This window comes from Gouania willdenowi, chromosome 3, assembly GCF_900634775.1.
Source record: "Gouania willdenowi chromosome 3, fGouWil2.1, whole genome shotgun sequence".
In the NCBI taxonomy this organism is placed as follows: domain Eukaryota; kingdom Metazoa; phylum Chordata; class Actinopteri; order Blenniiformes; family Gobiesocidae; genus Gouania; species Gouania willdenowi.
In genome coordinates, this window is record NC_041046.1 from 29759055 (window position 1) to 29778125 (window position 19071).

General features: G+C 37.6%; 1 protein-coding gene across 2 annotated transcripts in view; it reads left to right on the top strand.

Moving 5' to 3' along the window:
- Window positions 1-19071, top strand: part of myo1ea (myosin IEa) — a 68986-nt gene that overhangs the window by 39303 nt on the left and 10612 nt on the right. The window contains exons 16-28 of one of the 2 annotated variants that reach the window (XM_028439797.1): window positions 604-685; window positions 1095-1201; window positions 3219-3317; window positions 4475-4619; window positions 9583-9697; window positions 9777-9946; window positions 10028-10173; window positions 12872-13018; window positions 13887-14047; window positions 14304-14393; window positions 14501-14696; window positions 15871-15906; window positions 17375-17544. In XM_028439797.1, the coding sequence (XP_028295598.1) occupies window positions 604-685; window positions 1095-1201; window positions 3219-3317; window positions 4475-4619; window positions 9583-9697; window positions 9777-9946; window positions 10028-10173; window positions 12872-13018; window positions 13887-14047; window positions 14304-14393; window positions 14501-14696; window positions 15871-15906; window positions 17375-17544 (1664 nt within the window). The remainder of the gene's footprint in view (window positions 1-603; window positions 686-1094; window positions 1202-3218; window positions 3318-4474; window positions 4620-9582; window positions 9698-9776; window positions 9947-10027; window positions 10174-12871; window positions 13019-13886; window positions 14048-14303; window positions 14394-14500; window positions 14697-15870; window positions 15907-17374; window positions 17545-19071) is intronic. The other variant, XM_028439805.1, reaches the window with a different exon arrangement.

A 19071-nucleotide genomic window follows, 5' to 3' on the forward strand; every position in this document is an offset into this window, starting at 1 on the left:
AGATTTGGTCTCTTCCTTTTTAAGTTTATACATGAGATGTTTACTGTATGCAAGGGAACTGTGGCAAGATTTATTATCAAAAATAAACTAGTAACTTTTGCGTCGAGTACTATTTAATTGAGCTACTATTTACTTGTACTTGAGTATTTTATGTATGACTTATTTGCACAATTTCAATCAAGTAACGGTAATTCTACTTGAGAGTAGAATATATCAGCACTCTTTATTTACACCTCTGCTGTTGATCAACCAAAAACTCAATTCCCTCCAAAAACACATTTAGTTGTACTTGTTTATATTACTCTTTGTTTCTTCTTCTATGTGCTGTGACGCAGAGAAGCCGTAATTCAGCGCTTTTCACTCCTGTGTCGCTGCTTTGATTTTTACTCCACAGAGGGTGCTTTGAACAAATACAGCACCGTTTATACCAGCACGCCCACACACACCTCCCAAATGGTTCAGGAATTTAAGGCAATGACCTCAGTCGCTCCTCTTAAATCATTAACTAGCTGCTAAAGGAACCCCCCCATCCACGTTTCTCAGTGTTGTGTTGTTTTTCGTCTGTTTTACTCCAAACTCACTCTCCACTTTGTCCTCTAACAGCACCTTCATCCAAGCACGGTTTTCAGAAAACCTCAATGCTGAGAAGAAAGGTCGACCCACGACTGCAGGCAGCAAAATAAAGGTGTGTGTGTGTGTGTGTGTGTGTGTGTGTGTGTGTGTGTGTGTGCGTGTGTGTGTGTGTGTGTGTGTGTGTGTGTGTGTGTGTGTGTGTGTGTGTGTGTGTGTGTGTGTGTGTGTGTGTTTGGGAAGGTGAACGTGTCGTACATGTGAGGGTGTCCTCTGTTATCAGAGAGGCTGTGGGAGAGACACTGATGAGATAAAGTGTGTGTTTGTCTTTAGGTGGGACACCCCTCCCCAATCACAGTACAGGTTTCTGTGTCTAGAAATAACAAATAGATCAGCATCTCACACATGCTCTTTATTTTGTTGTTCTCACTGTCAAACATAAGGATTTACTCCAACATTTGTGATCATCATCATCATCATCATAATGGTCTTGGTATAATCCCCCCTCTTCTCTGTCTGTGTAGAAACAAGCCAACGACCTGGTGAGCACGCTGATGAAATGCACCCCACACTACATCCGCTGCATCAAACCCAACGAGACCAAGAAGCCCAGAGACTGGGAGGACAGTCGGTAAAAAACTTTTTAGTTTTTGGCAGAATGTGGGAAGGAGGACCCAGATGTAGAGAGAGGAGGAAAGAGAAGTGAATTCAAATCAAAGTCCAGTAAATGAAAGAATAAAATAAAAGATACAATCCAACAAAGACTGACTTAAAATGCTGACTGACCGATAGAGAGAAATACATCATAGAGACAATAATCCAGCAGCAACTCTCTGTATAAGCACTCTTTAAATAGTGACGGGATGCAATCAGGAAACAAGGAACACCTGAGTGGAAACACAGTGAGCCTAATCACTCCCACAAAACTGACATACTGATAAGATTGGCTTAATGTTCAAAATCACATACTAACATACGACACACAAAACATTCAATGAGTATATACTGTATACTGTCTATTATATACCATAAGTATGGTTCGGATGATTAGGATGATGACCGTTGCCACTGAAGTATACTTCTAAGTTTCCCACGATCCATTTCGAACCAACAACGACAAAAACCTGAAGCAACCCCTGAGTGAAATCACGAGCCAGCCTAGTTACTCCCACAGAACTGACGTACAGACCGAGTGTGACACAGACATTAATCCATGACCAACAGACAAAGACAAAACCAAGAGCTTGAAACAAGCAGAAGTCATTACCAACAAAAACACAAACAAAGCATGACTAACAGAAGCAAATACAACTAAATAGAGCCTCAACAAGACTCGTGCTTACAACCTACAACTAACGACACAGAAATGAACACAATGAAATACAACACACAATAACCCTGTCAATTGTGACATGCTGAGGAAAAATTAAGGAAGAATTTTTAGTCCTTTTGAATTAAAACGTGTTAATTTACATCTACAATGTGTGATTGGTATCAAAGTATTACTTCAAACTGTTTTTTTCTAAAATCAGACAAAGGACAAAGGAACAGGAGTTTGGTTCTCCCTCTTCACTGTTACTGTGTACTGTAGTGTAGTGCAGTGTAGTGTAGTGTAGTGTACTGTAGTGTAGTGCAGTGTAGTGTAGTGTACTGTAGTGTAGTGCAGTGTAGTGTAGTGTACTGTAGTGTAGTGCAGTGTAGTGCAGTGCAGTGTAGTGCAGTGCAGTGCAGTGCAGTGCAGTGCAGTGCAGTGTAGTGTAGTGTAGTGTAGTGTAGTGCAGTGTAGTGTAGTGTAGTGTAGTGTAGTGTAGTGCAGTGTAGTGTACTGTAGTGTAGTGCAGTGTAGTGCAGTGCAGTGCAGTGCAGTGCAGTGCAGTGCGGTGTAGTGCAGTGCAGTGCAGTGCAGTGCAGTGTAGTGCAGTGCAGTGCAGTGCAGTGCAGTGTAGTGTAGTGTAGTGTAGTGTACTGTAGTGTAGTGTAGTGTAGTGTAGTGTAGTGTAGTGTAGTGCAGTGTACTGTAGTGTAGTGTAGTGTAGTGTAGTGTAATGTAGTGTAGTGTAGTGTAGTGTAATGTAGTGTAGTGTAGTGTAATGTACTGTAGTGTAGTGTAATCTAATCCATTCCAGTCAATGAGCCATCATTTTTCACTGTTATTCCTTAACTTTAGTTGTGTGTGTGTTAATTCATATGAGACACAGATTAGACAGGTTTTTAGATATTTTCCTCTTTGTTTCTGTTTCCTACTTCCTACTACAGCAGAAAAACTTCCTGTTTTGGGTTCTGGGTGCTCCATAAATTAGGACCGGAACCATGATTTTCCCAGGAAGTCTCAGCACTCTGAGTGGTTTAAGGAAAATGTTACGTTTTACAGACAATGAGCCTTAAAATATCCCTTTTCACAGTTAAGTCAGACTTGGATTGAGCGATGAGAGATGACTCACTAATGAAGGGTTTTCCCCTAGAGATTTATTTTTTTTCCTCAATATGTTAAAAATACTAGTAGACGTATGTATTTTTGTGCATTTCTGTCCTCCTTTTGTATGTGGGATTGGCCAGGTTCCAATTTTAAATGACGTTTTCTCATATCACGTGTTGAAAGGACAAATAAAATATGAGAAAATAAGATGTGTCCACTTCTCTGTGCTCAGAATAAAGCACCAGGTTGAGTATTTGGGACTGAAGGAAAACATCAGGGTGAGGCGTGCTGGCTACGCCTACCGTAGAGTCTTCAGGAAGTTCCTCAACAGGTAACTTTAGCTTCTCACTGTTGTCTCACAGTCAAGCATCTGTGTCTGTTTGTATCCGTGTCTCTGTTATGTCACTGACGTGTGTGAGGTAATCAGTAACTATTCAGTAGGTGTAAATATTTGACTGTAGAGAAAAGCGTACTGTTTTCTCTGTCAGCTAACCAACCCCTGAAGGATGGGAAATAGTTGGAAAAGTCAAAGGAATACTGGATTAACAAAGGAAAATGATGAAAGTTTGATGCAAAGAAAATAAGACTGAAAAGGTTTCATTTGTGCTGGAATATTCTATAGTTGGCTCAATGACGTATGAGGATTTCACTGTATATTTCCCAAAATGGGCATCATCGAGCAATCGTTTGCATGAATTTTATGTTGGAAATGAAAAGAGAAATACTTTGAAATCTCGATACGGGACTGTAATATAACTAAACTAGCTCAGAAAATAAATTTGAGTACATTTAGAGTACTTTTTTCAAGATTTTTTTTAAAACAGTCATGGCCAGATGGTCGCTCCACATGATATTTTGACACTTCGAATAATAGAATAAATTACAGAAGTAATTCACTAAGTAACGTTTAAAAGAAAAACAAAGTGAGTGCATTTATTCTAAGTTACGACATATTTGGTACATTTTTATGCATTTAAACCTTTTTTTAAGTAAAAGAATATTTAGGTGTCATGTCATTGACTCAGTTACACTATAACGAGGATAAGTGGATGGATTCATGTGGAATTTTGAAGCACCTTAAAAATATTAGTTTGGAGGAATAATGTAACAAATATAACATCAACATATTACAACCTTTCTCAGCTAAATGTTTTTTTTTGTGCTGACCCCATGATGAACTATATGTTATTATTATTATTATTATTATTATTATTATTATTATTATTATTATTTCATTGCATCGCTGCATGCACAGTAAACTGCAGCAACTATCCACAGTGCGTAAGCTGAATGAATGGACACAAATATTTGCTTTTTAACAGTTTAAACATTTGTTTACGTTAGTTTCATTTCATTGAGACTATCATACTCGCCCAATACGTGGCGTAACAGGAAAATGGCAAAATATTAAACCTGAAGGACAGTTACCTTTCTGAATTTAGTTTGTAAACCTGCCCCTCTTTTTATGAAACTCTCTCTGGCTCTCAGGTACGCCATCCTGACCAAAGAAACGTGGCCGACGTGGCGAGGAGACGAGAAACAAGGTGTCCTTCATCTCTTACGGTCTGTCAACATGGACCAAGATCAGTTTCAGCTTGGACGCAGCAAGATCTTCGTCAAAGCTCCTGAATCGGTACGTCTCACACGTTCTCCTTTTCTGTGTTTCCCTGCCCTTACAGCAGTGCTTCCCAAACAGGTGTACCCCTCGGGGTACAGGAGCACATTGCATGGGGTACTCGGAAAGATTTGCCAATTAATTAAAGAATAATCAGGAAAGGTTCCCAGTTCCTTTTTAGGTTTTTTTTTTTTTTTTTTTGGACAAATTCACCACAAACTAAAAGTAAAATTGCTCAATAAAATACTATATTTATTAAAACAGGATTATTTTACGCTGTAGAGGTCATTTTATCACACTTCTGACAATAGGAGACGATGATTAGCTACATTTTACATAGGAGACTGTATTTACTGTACTTACTATTGAAGTAATCACATAAAAGTTGGATTGATGTATTTTTTTTTAAATAAATTCCACTTTAAATTCTACACATTGTTTTGAATTTGTAGATTAAGCCTGAGAGAACCAATGTTCGAGACACATTTATTGGTTTAGGAAATAAACGATAAAGCATGTGAAATTATGTAGAGGGTACTTGATATGAAGAGGGGGTACACATGATTGGACATAAATGCAAAGGGGGAACACGGGACAAAAAAGATTTGGAGTCATTGCTCTATAGTATGTTTGTAGGGCTAAAAGGAAATAAAGTACAAATAGCGGTGTTGAATTTAATCATCGTGAACATGTAGGCAAACAGTTTCAGTTTAGCTGGAAGAAAGATGAAGTCACTTTTTTATACCTTAAGGTACCGTAATAGGGCATCAAAGTCCAAAGTTTCAGTGTAAATTTGTTTCAGTGAAGATGGAACATGACCCTTGTTACCATGTTAGCGTTGACTCCACACCACTGAAACCTAAACACACGTACACGCTGTGGTTGGGGAGTTTGGGGATGGGGGTGGGCTTCATAAAAGCTCGTCTTTTTCCACCATGACAGGCTTTTTTTTCATAGTTTTTATGAAAGCGGTGCTTGTGCAAACCCTGAGCTTTCACTTAATAACATTTATACTCATCATGCACAAATGAGTGGCGCCCGTGCTCGTGCACATGCACCAATGTATGTTTGGAAGCCCGCACAAAGACATCCTAGTCTTAATTCAGCCCCACAGCTGATCATGAATGCCTTCACTTATTTATTGCCGCCTAAAGTCGGCCCTGACCCCTCCTCTCACTGAGAGTCTGACCCAATGAGACCTTCTTATGAAACGCAAATATCACACAGGGCAGGCCGCTGAAATAAGCTGCCAGGCTTCTCAAAACAAGGCTCTGTGTCCGATAAGACACCAGCTAATTACTGACATGTCTGAAGCTTGTCTTTGTTGGTAGTAATAAGTAAACTCTGTTCAACATGAAGCCAGATGTTAGAGATGGCCCCACAGTGTGAAGCGATCGCTGTCTCTTTCCTGACTTTCTCTTAATGTAACATTTGTCAACCAGAAAAAAAAAACCAAAGAAAAGTGCAACAAAAAAAAAACAAGATCCTTCATTTAGAACAAGCGTCAGAAGGATGACAGCTGTAACACTGAAAGAAGCTCATTTTCTTTGTATGATTAAATGTATTATTATTATTAGGAAGCTCTTAAACATTACTTTACACAACACAACTCATTCATTAATCAAAGTATTTTAAAATGACGTTAGAACATCATTAAAACTGGGCAACTAAAGCATGTGATGGCAATTTCTCTTCTTTTTTTTACTTTTCAAGTTTTGAACCACCAACTCTCCGATCAGAAGGCAACGCGCCAGTTATCTTCTTATCTTTTCCTCGACCAAAACTCACAAAGACACTTTAACTGAAATGCCCTATCGACCCATATTCATTATTTATTGTTTATAGACTGATCATTTGTTGCTATGTTAAACCCTGATCTCCTCCTGATGCTCCGATTTACATTTTCATATTCATATTTAGATACATTTGTATGCCCAGCTCATATGGGGTGCACCTTATTTGTTAATTTGCAATAATATGCTTTTGTTGTTATTTTTTTGTTCTTTACTTTTGAAGAAGCTGAGTTTATTATCCTCATCGAGAGTTTGTGTTTTTGCAAATGTTCAATAAAAGTTACACAGTAACTGGAACAAAAAATGAGTGAAAAAAAAACATGTATAGAAGCTGCTTCCAAGTGCAACAGTGCCTCTTAGAGGACAGAGGGATTAAGCGGTTTAAACTTTTGTACCAAATGTAAGTTTTTTTTAGCTCACTTGTTATTTCTCAAATGCTTGGTTCCAAAGCTAGAATCTGCCCACGGGTTATTGGTCCATGCTAGTAAAATCACACAGGCATGTTAATTTATATCGACTGAATTTGATTTATGTTTTTTTTAACTCGTGGAAGGAGCCACAGAAAACTAAGACACATGTAAACCTACAGCCGTTTGTTGGTTAGACAGCATTGCTCCTCAGCTCTCCACTGAACACCCACAAATCAAGCACACAAATCATCATTATATTTAGGTAATTAAAGAATATGTTTGTGTTTTTTTTTTTTTTTCTTTTTGAAAAAAGAAGACTTTTTCTTTTTTCACTCCTACCAACTGTTGCTTTTCTTGAAACCCATCATTACGCAATGTAAACCAAAACACCATCTGCTGTGTGACCTCACAGTTGCAGTGGTTTAGTCACACCTTCAGTAAAAACCCTGAGCTCACTGACTGACTCAGACCGTCAGAGCCACAGTTTGATCTGTTGTGTTAAGTGTTGGGTTTGTTTGTGCTGTATTTCTCTTTCGTCACACTGTGACCCGAGTCATTGCCATGCATGCGCGCGGATGTTTAGTCTGCTAGTGAGTGGGCACTGTGTGTGATTACATGTTCAAGGTCCAATCAGAAAAGGAAAAGCTGCTGCTCTGCTAAGAAATTGCGTGGATTTATTATTAGACTGTGGGTTTAATGAATCACATTTCTTTATAACTAACCACATTTTATCAAATGAATGCTTGAAACCAACCTTTTTAAAGTGAGTCCTTAATGAAAAGATTTCAGCAAGTGTTATTTTATTTAATTTTTTACCTATAAGACGTTTTTATGACCATGTTCTTGGACAATAATATCCACACATTAAGACGTTGTTTTGTCCTCTAAGATCAACAGTTAGAGAGGGTCATCCGACCACCAGAGGGTTGATGGTTCAAATCCCATTCCATCCTATGTGTTGTTTTCTGAAAACATTTCACCTGCAAAATACGTAGACTCATATACAAAATGTCAAGAAAAGAGAAGTATAATAAATGTGATAAAGAATAACTCATTCACCGTCAGCCAACCCCATATTGCCAGGCATTTTAGATGATTTTCACTGATCTTTAAAGACCCACAGAATATTTTTTACTATGACAATCTGAAATCTGAAACTAGATTCTCTAGTTTCAACAGAAAAAACAATTTTGTTTCTGGCTTGTTTCGTTCTTCCGTAATCAATAGAGGCAAGTTTCACACAAATCACCAGTTTGTGTCAAAAAGCTGAGAAAAACGTCTTTTTCTAAAAAAATAATAATAATAATTTAAAAAAAAAAAAAAAAAAACGTATTAGTGACTTTGAAGCATTTTTTTTTTTTTTTTTTTTTTTTTTGCTTTAGGGACACCTCAACATTAGTTACCTTCTATAAAACTACAAAAACAACACTGAGACTGGGCTTCTGATGCCAACATAATTATTATTTTGCTGTATGGGTCAAAGTTGAATTGATTTCTTACTGTATTTTGGCGTTCCTCCAAGTCTCTCCCCCGTCAGTCTGCACACACACAACTTCCTCCTGCCAAGTGTCACTGCTTGCCCCTTTTTTTTTATCGTTTTCCCACACCATCACAACAGTCTCAATAATCCACTAAGGTTCCACACATGTTCTGGTCGAATGTGTGCTGCTGTGAGCTGCTGGGAGCTTTAGCATCAACTCTTGTAGTGCCACTTTCTGTCTTGTAAACTATTTTCCTCTTCCTCTGTGTTCTGCCCAACATGGGTGATCTCTCATCCAAAGGTGCGCTGCTGCCACCTACAGGGCACCATTGGTCACTACACCATGGTACAAGTTTGATATTCACAGGAGAGTTTCCTAGCAACCCCAGTCGAAAAAACACAATTAACGTCTATCGACGTCTTTGGCATTCAACATTACTAAACCATAAAACATCTTTAGACATTTTTGGCAGGCAATGAAATAATAAGTTAATTGTGGTCAAGGGGACTGCTTTGGTTTGTCAGCACCCCCTAGTGGTACATAAGATGACATGAGTAAATGATGAATTATTTGATAATAATAAAGATAGAATCAAAATACTCCAGTTTTAGTGCCTCTTGTCCAAATGTCATATAGGTATGTTTTACAGCTGCTGCTGCTTCTGCTGCTGCTATCACTTATTCCTCTATTTTATGTTAACTGTCCATCTGCTCAATGTTACAATTTCTATGTCCTAGTATTTTGAACAGTGACCAGTCAGAGCAGAGGGAATAAAGGGTTTTGTCTTCTTTTTTTGTCTTTGTGGTTTTGATAGGGTGTTTTTGTTTTCATTTGTGTCCTTGGTGGGATTTTGTGTATTTTTCTGTCTTTTACTGCATATTTGTTGTCGATTTGTGTGTTTTTGGGCTCACTTTCTGTATTTTTGTTGTTGTTTTCTGTATTTCTCTGTCATTTTGTGTAATTTTGTTAACAGTTTGTGTGTCTTTGGAGATTTTCTGTGTTGTGTTGTGTTGTTTTGTGTGTTTTTGTAGCCATTTTGTTTGTTTAAGTGGTTGTTGTGTCTGTTCTTTTTGGCATTTTATGTTTTATGAGTCGTTTTGTGTATTTTTGTGTACTTTGTGTATTATGTTGGGCTTCATATTCCTTTCAACTTATTCAATTACAATTTTGGGAGATTCGCCAAAGAATTTGACTGAGGGCCACACGTGGCCCCTGGGCCGCCAGTTGCCCATTTCTGTGTTAAGGTGTCTGTGTTATGTAAGCCATAATCATTGTATGCTGGCCTGTGCTTTCACAGCTCTTTCTGCTGGAGGAAACCAGGGAGCGCAAGTTTGACGGCTATGCTCGCGCCATCCAGAAAGCCTGGAGGAAATACGTGGCCCGTAAGAAGTATGTTCAGATGCGGGAGGAAGGTGAGTGAGAAAACCATCTCTCTACTCTCTCCCCTCTGTCCGTTACCATCTCTCAATGGTTGGTTGTGGCTTTTTGTAGCATCTGACCTGCTGTTGAACCGAAAGGAGAGACGTCGGTGCAGCCTGAACAGGAACTTTGTGGGCGATTACCTCGGGATGGACGACAGACCAGAACTCAGGCAGTTTCTGGGCAAACGAGAAAAGATCGACTTCGCCGACAAAGTCACGAAATACGACCGTCGCTTCAAGGTTGGTTTTTATTCTGCCTGATAGATTTTGTCTTTTAACAACTAAGTAGACAATAAAGCTGTTGTTTTTTTGTTTTCCTAGGGAATTAAGAGAGACTTGATCCTGACCCCGAAGTATGTGTACCTGATCGGGAGGGAGAAGGTGAAGCAAGGACCAGAGAAAGGCCAGGTGACCGAGGTGCTGAAGAGGCAAATTGAGGTGGAGAAGATCTTAGCTGTTTCTCTCAGGTATAAACATCTCTTTACTTCTCCCTTTCCTCTCATGTGAAAAACACACTTTTTGGGGTCGCCTGAAATGTCCAGTAGTAGATTAATAAAATAATTACTGAATAAAATATGTTCTTATTATTAAATTCTTCCTATTATTATTATTCTTCTTATTATTATTATTATTATTTATTTATTTATTTATTTATTTTATTTTTTTATTTATTTTTTTTTTAATCAAATCAAATCACAACACAATCTTAAATTACTGTGTTCTTGAAAATGGGAGAAAAAATTGAAAATGAAAAAAATGAGGGAAAAATTGATGAAAAAAAAAACCTACTGTATTCTATACTTTTACTTTCTCAAATATAAATATAGTTAAAGTAAAAGGCAGTCTAAACATACCTGAGCTGCTGCGATTTGTCACTAGTTCTGTATCTGTAACATTGTAACAAACGTCAGACAATTGTGATATCGAAATGGGGTCATGATCCAAAAATGGTTGGGAACCACTGTTATAATGTATGTTCATATAAAAATATAGCCATTCTTATGTCGAGGTCAATGGAGTAATAACTTAAGTGCAGTTATTTTGTAAACATGGAGCCTTTAATGTGTGCAGAGAAAAGAGTTAACCCTCCACCACAATGGCTTACTATTTGTAAACACACACACACACACACACACACGTTTAATACATTACACTGGATCAGAGAATATTAAAGGATGCATAAACACAGCCACAGCTAAGCCACATGACTAAAAAGCACTATTGTTGCAGTGAAGAGTTTAAAAGTTAACAACAGTGCACTGATTTGTTTAGTTTGTATTATATTTAAATGTATTCTGTCTGAAACTATCATTTCAATGAGCTTCAGATGTTTAATTGGTCAAATCTTTGAAGAAAAATGCGCCACAAGATGACTAACACAACATGAAATACTGTAGTTCCAGGCTTTCACTCAAAGCACATGTAAAAGGAGATAAGAGGAGGCAGAGGCTTGTGTTTAGGAGACGCGTTGGCAAAGGAAGACTCACTATGTGTTCCACAAAGCAGACAATACACAGTCATGAATCTACTTTAAAGCCACAGTCTGGATTTCCAATCACTAAGTTCACATGTTCCTGTGAGCTCCACTCAGAGGACAAAGAAAACATGTGGGGAACATTAACTCTACGACGACATGTTTGTGAGAGAGAGAGCGAGACTGTCTGAAACCATACACAGTGACATAGAATAGTACTCACGTTACTGTAATTTATTTCCTTTTATGGGTACTTGTACTTTTTTGAGTATATTTCTAAATCATAAATTTTGCTTTTTACTTTTACATTTTAAAATAAGTAATGCGTTCCATTTCTACACCCAACCGTTACTGAGTAAATTATCTTTTTTTTTTTTTGTTTTAAAAAGACCAATGGACATTGTGAAACTACAAAAAATGAAATGACCAGACAACACTCAAAAGCATCACATCATAGCCGACCAATCAGAATAAACATAACGCACGGCACCAAAAAGCATTTAATGGAGGTTATTTTCTCAGTTTTATAGTTCATAAATTTAGCTGTACTGTACTTAGAGCCAGAGAATGTTGTTATTTTGAATTGAATGCATTGATGCTATTTTATTTTTTAAAAGAATTTTTCATTTTGACAAACCTTTTACTTTATACAGAAACCTTTGTGGAAAATTAAATAATATCCAATTGTGCAAAATTTGGACTCTTCCTTTTTAAGTTTATACATGAGATGTTTACTGTATGTAATCAGAATCAGAAATACTTTATTTATCCCAGGGGGAAATTAGTTAATGTCACAGACGCTTCAGAAATATTACAAATGACAAGAATAAACACTAAACAGAAAAAAAGAAAATGTACATAATTAAGTAAAGACTGTTTTTAAATTAAGGATTTAATACAAGTGCACACATTACAGTAGAACAAATAAAATAAGATAAAAAAAAAATAATAGTAATAACAATACAAATATACAAATATAATACAAATATATACAAGAATCAGAAAGCTGTCAGGTCAACGTGAGGAGTTGGGGCAAGATTTATTTATTTATATATATTTTTTAACAGCAAATGCTTGTTTTTAGTCCAGTCTTTTAATATATGATGTGTTTTACTGTTTTAATCTTGTAGCACTTTGAGATTTGGTATCAAATGTAAAGTGCATTACAAATAAAATGTATTATTATTATTACTATTACCAAAAGTGACCGGGGGGGGTAAAAAGTAACTAGTACCTTTTACTTTGAGTACTATTTAATTGAGCTACTTTTTACTTGTACTTGAGTATTTTATGTATGACTTACATGTAGATATCAGTACTCTTTAAACCTCTGGGAATAGATGTGTGTGCATCTGCATGGTGCATGGCTTTTTAGTGTTTGACTTCAGAGATGCAGAGCGAGCATGTGGAGTTTGAGTCGGCGAGTAACACAGACCAGGTGGTGAGAAATTTATAAGTTGTAAAAAAAAAAAAAACAGCTCATCTGTTGAAAACAAACCTCCCTGAGAGGAACAGAGAGTCCCCTGTGTGTCTGTTACAGCCGCCAGCTGTTGGAGGCTCAGGATGTAAATGTAAAAGCTGACTCTGAGTCTCCATCTGTCATTAAAGTACAGCAACAAACACAGTGGAATCTGTCTCTTATCAGATCTGAGGTCAAAGCTTTGAGTTTGATGCCACTCGTTTCCCTGCAGCACGTTACAGGACGACTTCATGATTCTTCACGAGCAGGAGTACGACAGCTTGCTGGAGTGCATCTTCAAAACGGAGTTCATCAGCTTACTGGCTCGCAGGTTTGAGGAGAAAACTCGAAGGAAGTTACCACTGAAGTTTAATAACACGTGAGTAAAAACACAGGTTAGATAAATGTACACATTGACGCAATTTAGCAGAAATCATTCCATCTATTTAAAAAGCTTCAGACTCTAAATAACAACTGGCTATTTTCACCAACATTTATCACCTGCGCCAAGGAGCTTATGTTTTTACCCATTTTATTTCATTTAGTTGTTTGTTTGTTTGTTTGTGAAATTGTCAAAAACGAATGGACGGATTTTGATTTTTTTTAAAAATCAAGAAAAATGAGAAATGGGATATAATGGGAAGTAATTATATTTTGGGTATGATGCAGATCGATATGCTGATGCTGGATTAGTTTCAAAAATTAAAAAAAAGTCATATTTTGGTTTGTAATTGACCAATCTTTATGAAATTTATTGTTGGTTGCGTTTCACCCGAATTGGATGCAGATTGCACAATTCATTAATTGATAAAATGGGGGTGTCCATACATTTGGACTTAATGTATTGTTATTAATGGGGATAGATTTTTTTTCCAAGCCTTTAAAGTGTGAATGCTTAAAATAGAATAAAATAGAATAAACCTTTATTGATCCCCATAAGGGAAATTCACACCATAGAATAGCAAAAGTAAACAGTAAGAACAAAAAATAATACCAACTTAGGATAATAGTGCAGATGGAAAACTGTGGGATGGACATAAATTAGAAAAAAATGGCATAAAAACACAACAATAGTGTTGTTACAGTGATTGACTTTATTAATGGTATACAGTATATTGATTATGATACAATTATTAGCATCACTGATCTAGATAACTGCCATTATCTGACAAATCGAATATTTTCGGATTGTTCTTGTTCCCAAATGGAGCTCAAGTGGTGATTCTTGTTTCTTGTGTTTTCCTCAGACTGGAGTTGAAGCTGAAGAAGGAGAACTGGGGCTTCTTGAGTGGTGGTGGTGGCTCCAGGCAAGTTGTGTTTGTCCAAGGTCAGGGAGACTTGCTTTACCTCAAGCCTTCAAACAAATCCCTGCAGGTCAGCATCGGCCCAGGACTTCCTAAGAACACACGTGAGTATCTGCAGATCCTTTGACACGCAGAACAACAGCGCTCATCAAACTCGCTCATGCACGATGTGGAGATTGAGTATAAGAATGCCAGGGTTTATAAAGCTATGCACTAAATTATCATTTGCTTTTAGTCACAGATAATATGTTACTATGATTAATATCCTATTGTTTTTGTTTTCAGTGAGTTCTATTTTTAAAAATGAAGCTTTTATTCTACATAGGGTCACAAGTTGTACGTTATATTTTGACCCCTCAGGACCAACCAGAAATAACATAAACCAGAGTCGCTCCAATGCACCCAGAACCCACCAGCACATCCCATCACGAAGTGCACCCGGACCTCCAGGTGCGACACCACCATCCAGTACCAGCACCCAATGAGGTGACACTGTTGTTAACAACTGCTGGGTGTGTGTGTGTGTGTGTGTGTGTGTGTGTGTCTTTGCTCTGCAGTGGCTCACCAGAACGGCGGCCTGAAAAACACCAACCACATTGCAAATCTGAGGAACAGCCAGAGGAACTCGTCATCGGCACACTCCAACCATCCACACCTCCCCACCAACGTGAACCAGCTGAAGGAGCGCAGCAGCAGCAACAGGCCACAGCCCAACCTGGACTGCCTGAGAGTCCCTGATCAGGGAGCCGCAGGGTGAGGAGCACTTATCATCTGTACGCAGCTGTGCGCACTGAATAATGTAGAAATGTTCCCCATTTTTCACTGATATCAAGTTAAAATGAGTTTTTCTTTTGTAGGTTAATGTGATTTAAAGCCAGATTTTCCAAACATTCAAGCTTTCTGTTTAGTTAAGCTGCATTAATTCACATATATGATTATGTAACTATCAAAAAAAAAAAAAATGCACAGGATGACCCACAGTAACAACATAACATGGTGATTTTACCTGTAGTCTATGTGACCTGCAGCCAGGGTTGGGGTCAATTATAATTGTAATTGATAATTAACTACAATTATGACATAATTATAATTGTAACTGAGTTCATATAATTGACTTTGTAATTGTAATTGTCATGAAAATTCTATAAAAACTGTCTATAACTATAATTTAATACAAAACTGGGGAACCATGTTACAGTTCTATGGTGTACACATATGTAGTTAACAATTATTATAACATGTTTCATATTAAGTTTACCTGTCACTTATGTTGAGGATCATTTAACCATTAAAAAATTAATAATGATAATTTAAATTAATGGGTATACTACTGACACAAAAATGGCTAAAAAAAAAAAGCAATTAAATTAAATTAAATTTTAAAAATAAAAAATAAATAATATATATATATATATATATATATATATATATATATATATATATATATATATATATATATATTTTTTTTTTCCTTGTCTGCACATGCTGTTGAAGGTCAACATTATATGTGGTGCAATCTTTTTACGACAACAATGCATGTTTTGTTATTGCAATTACATGAAGTTATTTTATTGCATAATTGTGACCATCACCAGGCTTCCAAAGCCCTCCCACACCAAAAATATTGATACCAATATTTTCATGGATAAGGAAGCATCACAAAAGTAATTGGATGATAAATAATATATATTTTTGTGTGTATTTTACAGCTGATTTAAGCTTATTTATTTCAGGCTCAACAATTGTGATGAATTAAAATTGAACTTTAGTAACTGTAATTTACGTTCAGTGGAAAAATAATAATTGTCATTTTAATTGTTGTTGTCGACTGGTCCCATGTTTATTCATACACACACACACACGCGCGCACACACACACGCGCACACACTGTCATGTGACGTAATGCAGGTGATCTATTCTTTTGTAGAGCTGGAGACAGACGGTCAGCTGAAATGGAAGGAACGTGAGTTGGGGTGTTTTGGTGGCAGTTCAGGCTTTAGAGGAGCTTTAAGCAACGGGACACACTCTTTCTTTCTCTCTTGTAGAGTTTGCTACTAATACTTTTCTGCTGCTGTCTGGTTTTTACTCAAGTACAATGGGAGAAAAAACAAAAACCTTCCTCACAATAAAATCTTTTATATTGCCTTGAAAGATCTTTTATTAGAGGTTGCACAACAAATTAAGACATTTAAGGATAACTGTATCCTCCCATGGCCACTTTTTTAGGTACAAATTATAACAGCCAATCACACGGCAGCAACTAAACATCTGTATGCGCATGCAGACGTGACCACGTTGGCTTGTTGAAGCTTAAACGGATCATTAGAATGAAGAAGACATTTATTATAAGAAGCTTTGGGCACAGAAAGATGGTTTTATCTACTGTGATTTCAACCTGCTACCATCTCATAGGCTTTGTATAATGGAGAGTAAACACAGGCTTGCCTAAAGCAAACTATAGTATAATTAAGGTGATAGGAAACCCTTTAAAGGTGCAGTCCGCGCCTCTCAGATCCCTCTCTCCCCCTCCCTCCCCGCTGCTCTCTTGCCCTGCCTCCAAACTTTCCAAAGTCTCTTCCTCAGAGGAGCTAACAAGCTAACGTTAGCCAGACAGCAACATCACAGTAATATAACATGCACTGTTAAAAGCATATTACTGCAGCGCTTCTCTCTCTCTCTATGTGCACACACCTCAGCAGTAGCAGCAACAACACAGTGTCACTTACAGCAGCCCACACGGAGGCTGCTGCGCTCACACGAACAAACACATGCACTACAGAGTTCTAGTGTAACAATTACAAATCAAACATGACTCAATGAGTCTGTTTATTTACACAAACTACTAGTTTGATGTAAAGCTGTCCTTACTTTAGCTTTAGCAAATATGACAAAAAGTCACTTTAATAAGAGTTGCAGACTGCACCTTTAAAGATTTGTCCAACCCACGATGTACCAACTAAAGTGGCTCTATGTGGAAATATACAAACAGCTTTGTTACCTGCTTCTGCTTAAATCCTGGTAGTTCCATTTAAAGATGTGTTTGAACATCTTAAGTTTTCTGATGCGTTATACAGTAAATCCTTTTAGCTTTAGTTCCTCTGCTGGCTCTTTTGTGTTATGTCGCCATCTTGTGGTTAACTGTAGCAACATTTCAATAAAATGAAGCATTGTGCTGCTCAAAAATTGGACAAAAAATATCAAAGTAAGAGATTCTTGCACACAATGCCACAAGATGTTGATGATACATGCACTCGTTGAATTATACTCTCACACAATGGAAACAAAGAGGAGTTTTCTTTGTGTCGTCCTGGGCCACAGCAGCACAGAGGCGTGTGTGTGCCTGTGTGTGTGTGTGTGTATGTGTGCCTGTGTGTGTGTGTGTGTGTGTTATCCTGACAGATGTTGCTGTGTGTTTCTCTGTTTCTATGCAGGGCTCACAGACCATCAGTCAGCAGGCCTCCGCCGGGAGGAGGACGTCCCAAACCTGCACCTAAACCCAAACCACATGTGCCTCAGTGCAAAGCTCAGTACGCCTACGATGCTCAGGACACAGACGAGCTCAGCTTCAACGCTGACGACGTCATCGACATCATCAAAGAAGGTCAGTGCACTGACTGTACAGCAAGTGTTTTTCTTGACCTCTGTAGGGGAACAAAGGATGATTAATATTCAAAAATATTAATTATTAAATTTTAATATGTTCGTTGCCAGAGGTGCCATCTAGAATTGAGTTTTAAGTGTCCTAGATCACTTTATTTTAATTAATTGTTACAGTTCCCTGTTTTGTAGTGGGTTCTTGACGTCAGAATAGAGGTTTAATAAAGGTTTAAATGTCAACAAAAACACAGCGTTTACAATATGTACATGTTTATTTTACAGGCTATTACCACGATGATAAATTAGGCAGTTTCACAATCATTCACAGTTATTTTGACTCATTGGTATCACACAAAATGTACATTTTAACACAGCTGTATGGTATCTACACATTTTGAGTGTTTTAGATGTTTGCGTGAGTTTGGGATTTATAGGGATTTCCTAACGCTCTGAGGAAGAGGAAGAAGGAAAATGGAAAGTTAAAGTAATGAAATTAATAAAACTTTACCAAAATGAAAAATATGGACTATGAATCTAGAATTTTCGATTGAGAGAATTTGTTAAGTTATGAACCACCTTTTTGCCAGAATTGTGTGTGCGTGCAGTTTTACCCTCCTTCGAACAGGCGTGATGATGACAGCTCCTTCTGCGTAACCAGCAGTGTGTGGGGAAAAAGCTTTTCCTGCGTTTTTCCGAAGACGTTTTCCGCTCATTCACTGTACGGGCCCGCGGGATACTGTCGGCCTGGCTGGGGTTCTGGTTCTCCTACACGGCACCACTTCTGGACGTCGATGGGTAGTTTAACTAACATGTTCTCCAATCAAAGATGCTAGAGTTCGTTAAAGCTTACTCATGGGAGGCTATAAAAATTGATTTGTTCCAAAAATTAAAAACTGCTTGGTTAATTTCAAAAATGGAGATAAAACTTAAAGTTAGTCATTATGGAAGTGGCTGGTAGCCACTTCCTGACTGGAGAGAAGTTCAATCAATATCTCAAAAATTCCGCATCACTAAACTGAATAACATCTAACTGTTAAGTCAGATGCAAAGAGGAGGACAAGAGAGAAGTAAGAGCGGAGCAAGAGCGTGGAGCAAGAGCGGTAAGAGAGTGTGATAAGGGGGAGCGAGGCCTTTTATAAACATGTCAAGAGGTTATCTGATTGGTCAAGACACATCTGCAGTGTGGGAATGAGTGAAACCTGATTGGCTGGCAGAAAGAAGCGGGAGGCTTAACTTTCCTGTAAAGAAGACAAAATGGTGTGGCTATCCCCACATGTGCTTCTTAAACAAAGAGTCATAAAACTAGATAGGGTGTTACCATGTTAGGTCTAAAATGGAGCATGGGTGTGTGCCAACTGCATGAACCCTTGAAAAATGACTTTCAATTGATTATCCCTGAAATGACTGATTTCTAGCTTTAAGCATAACAAAGGAGGACAAATACACTTTTATCAATGATCATGGAATATGAAGTTATAAACATTTCCCTTGAAATGTGATTGCATTAGTGCTTAAATATGTCAGATGGAGG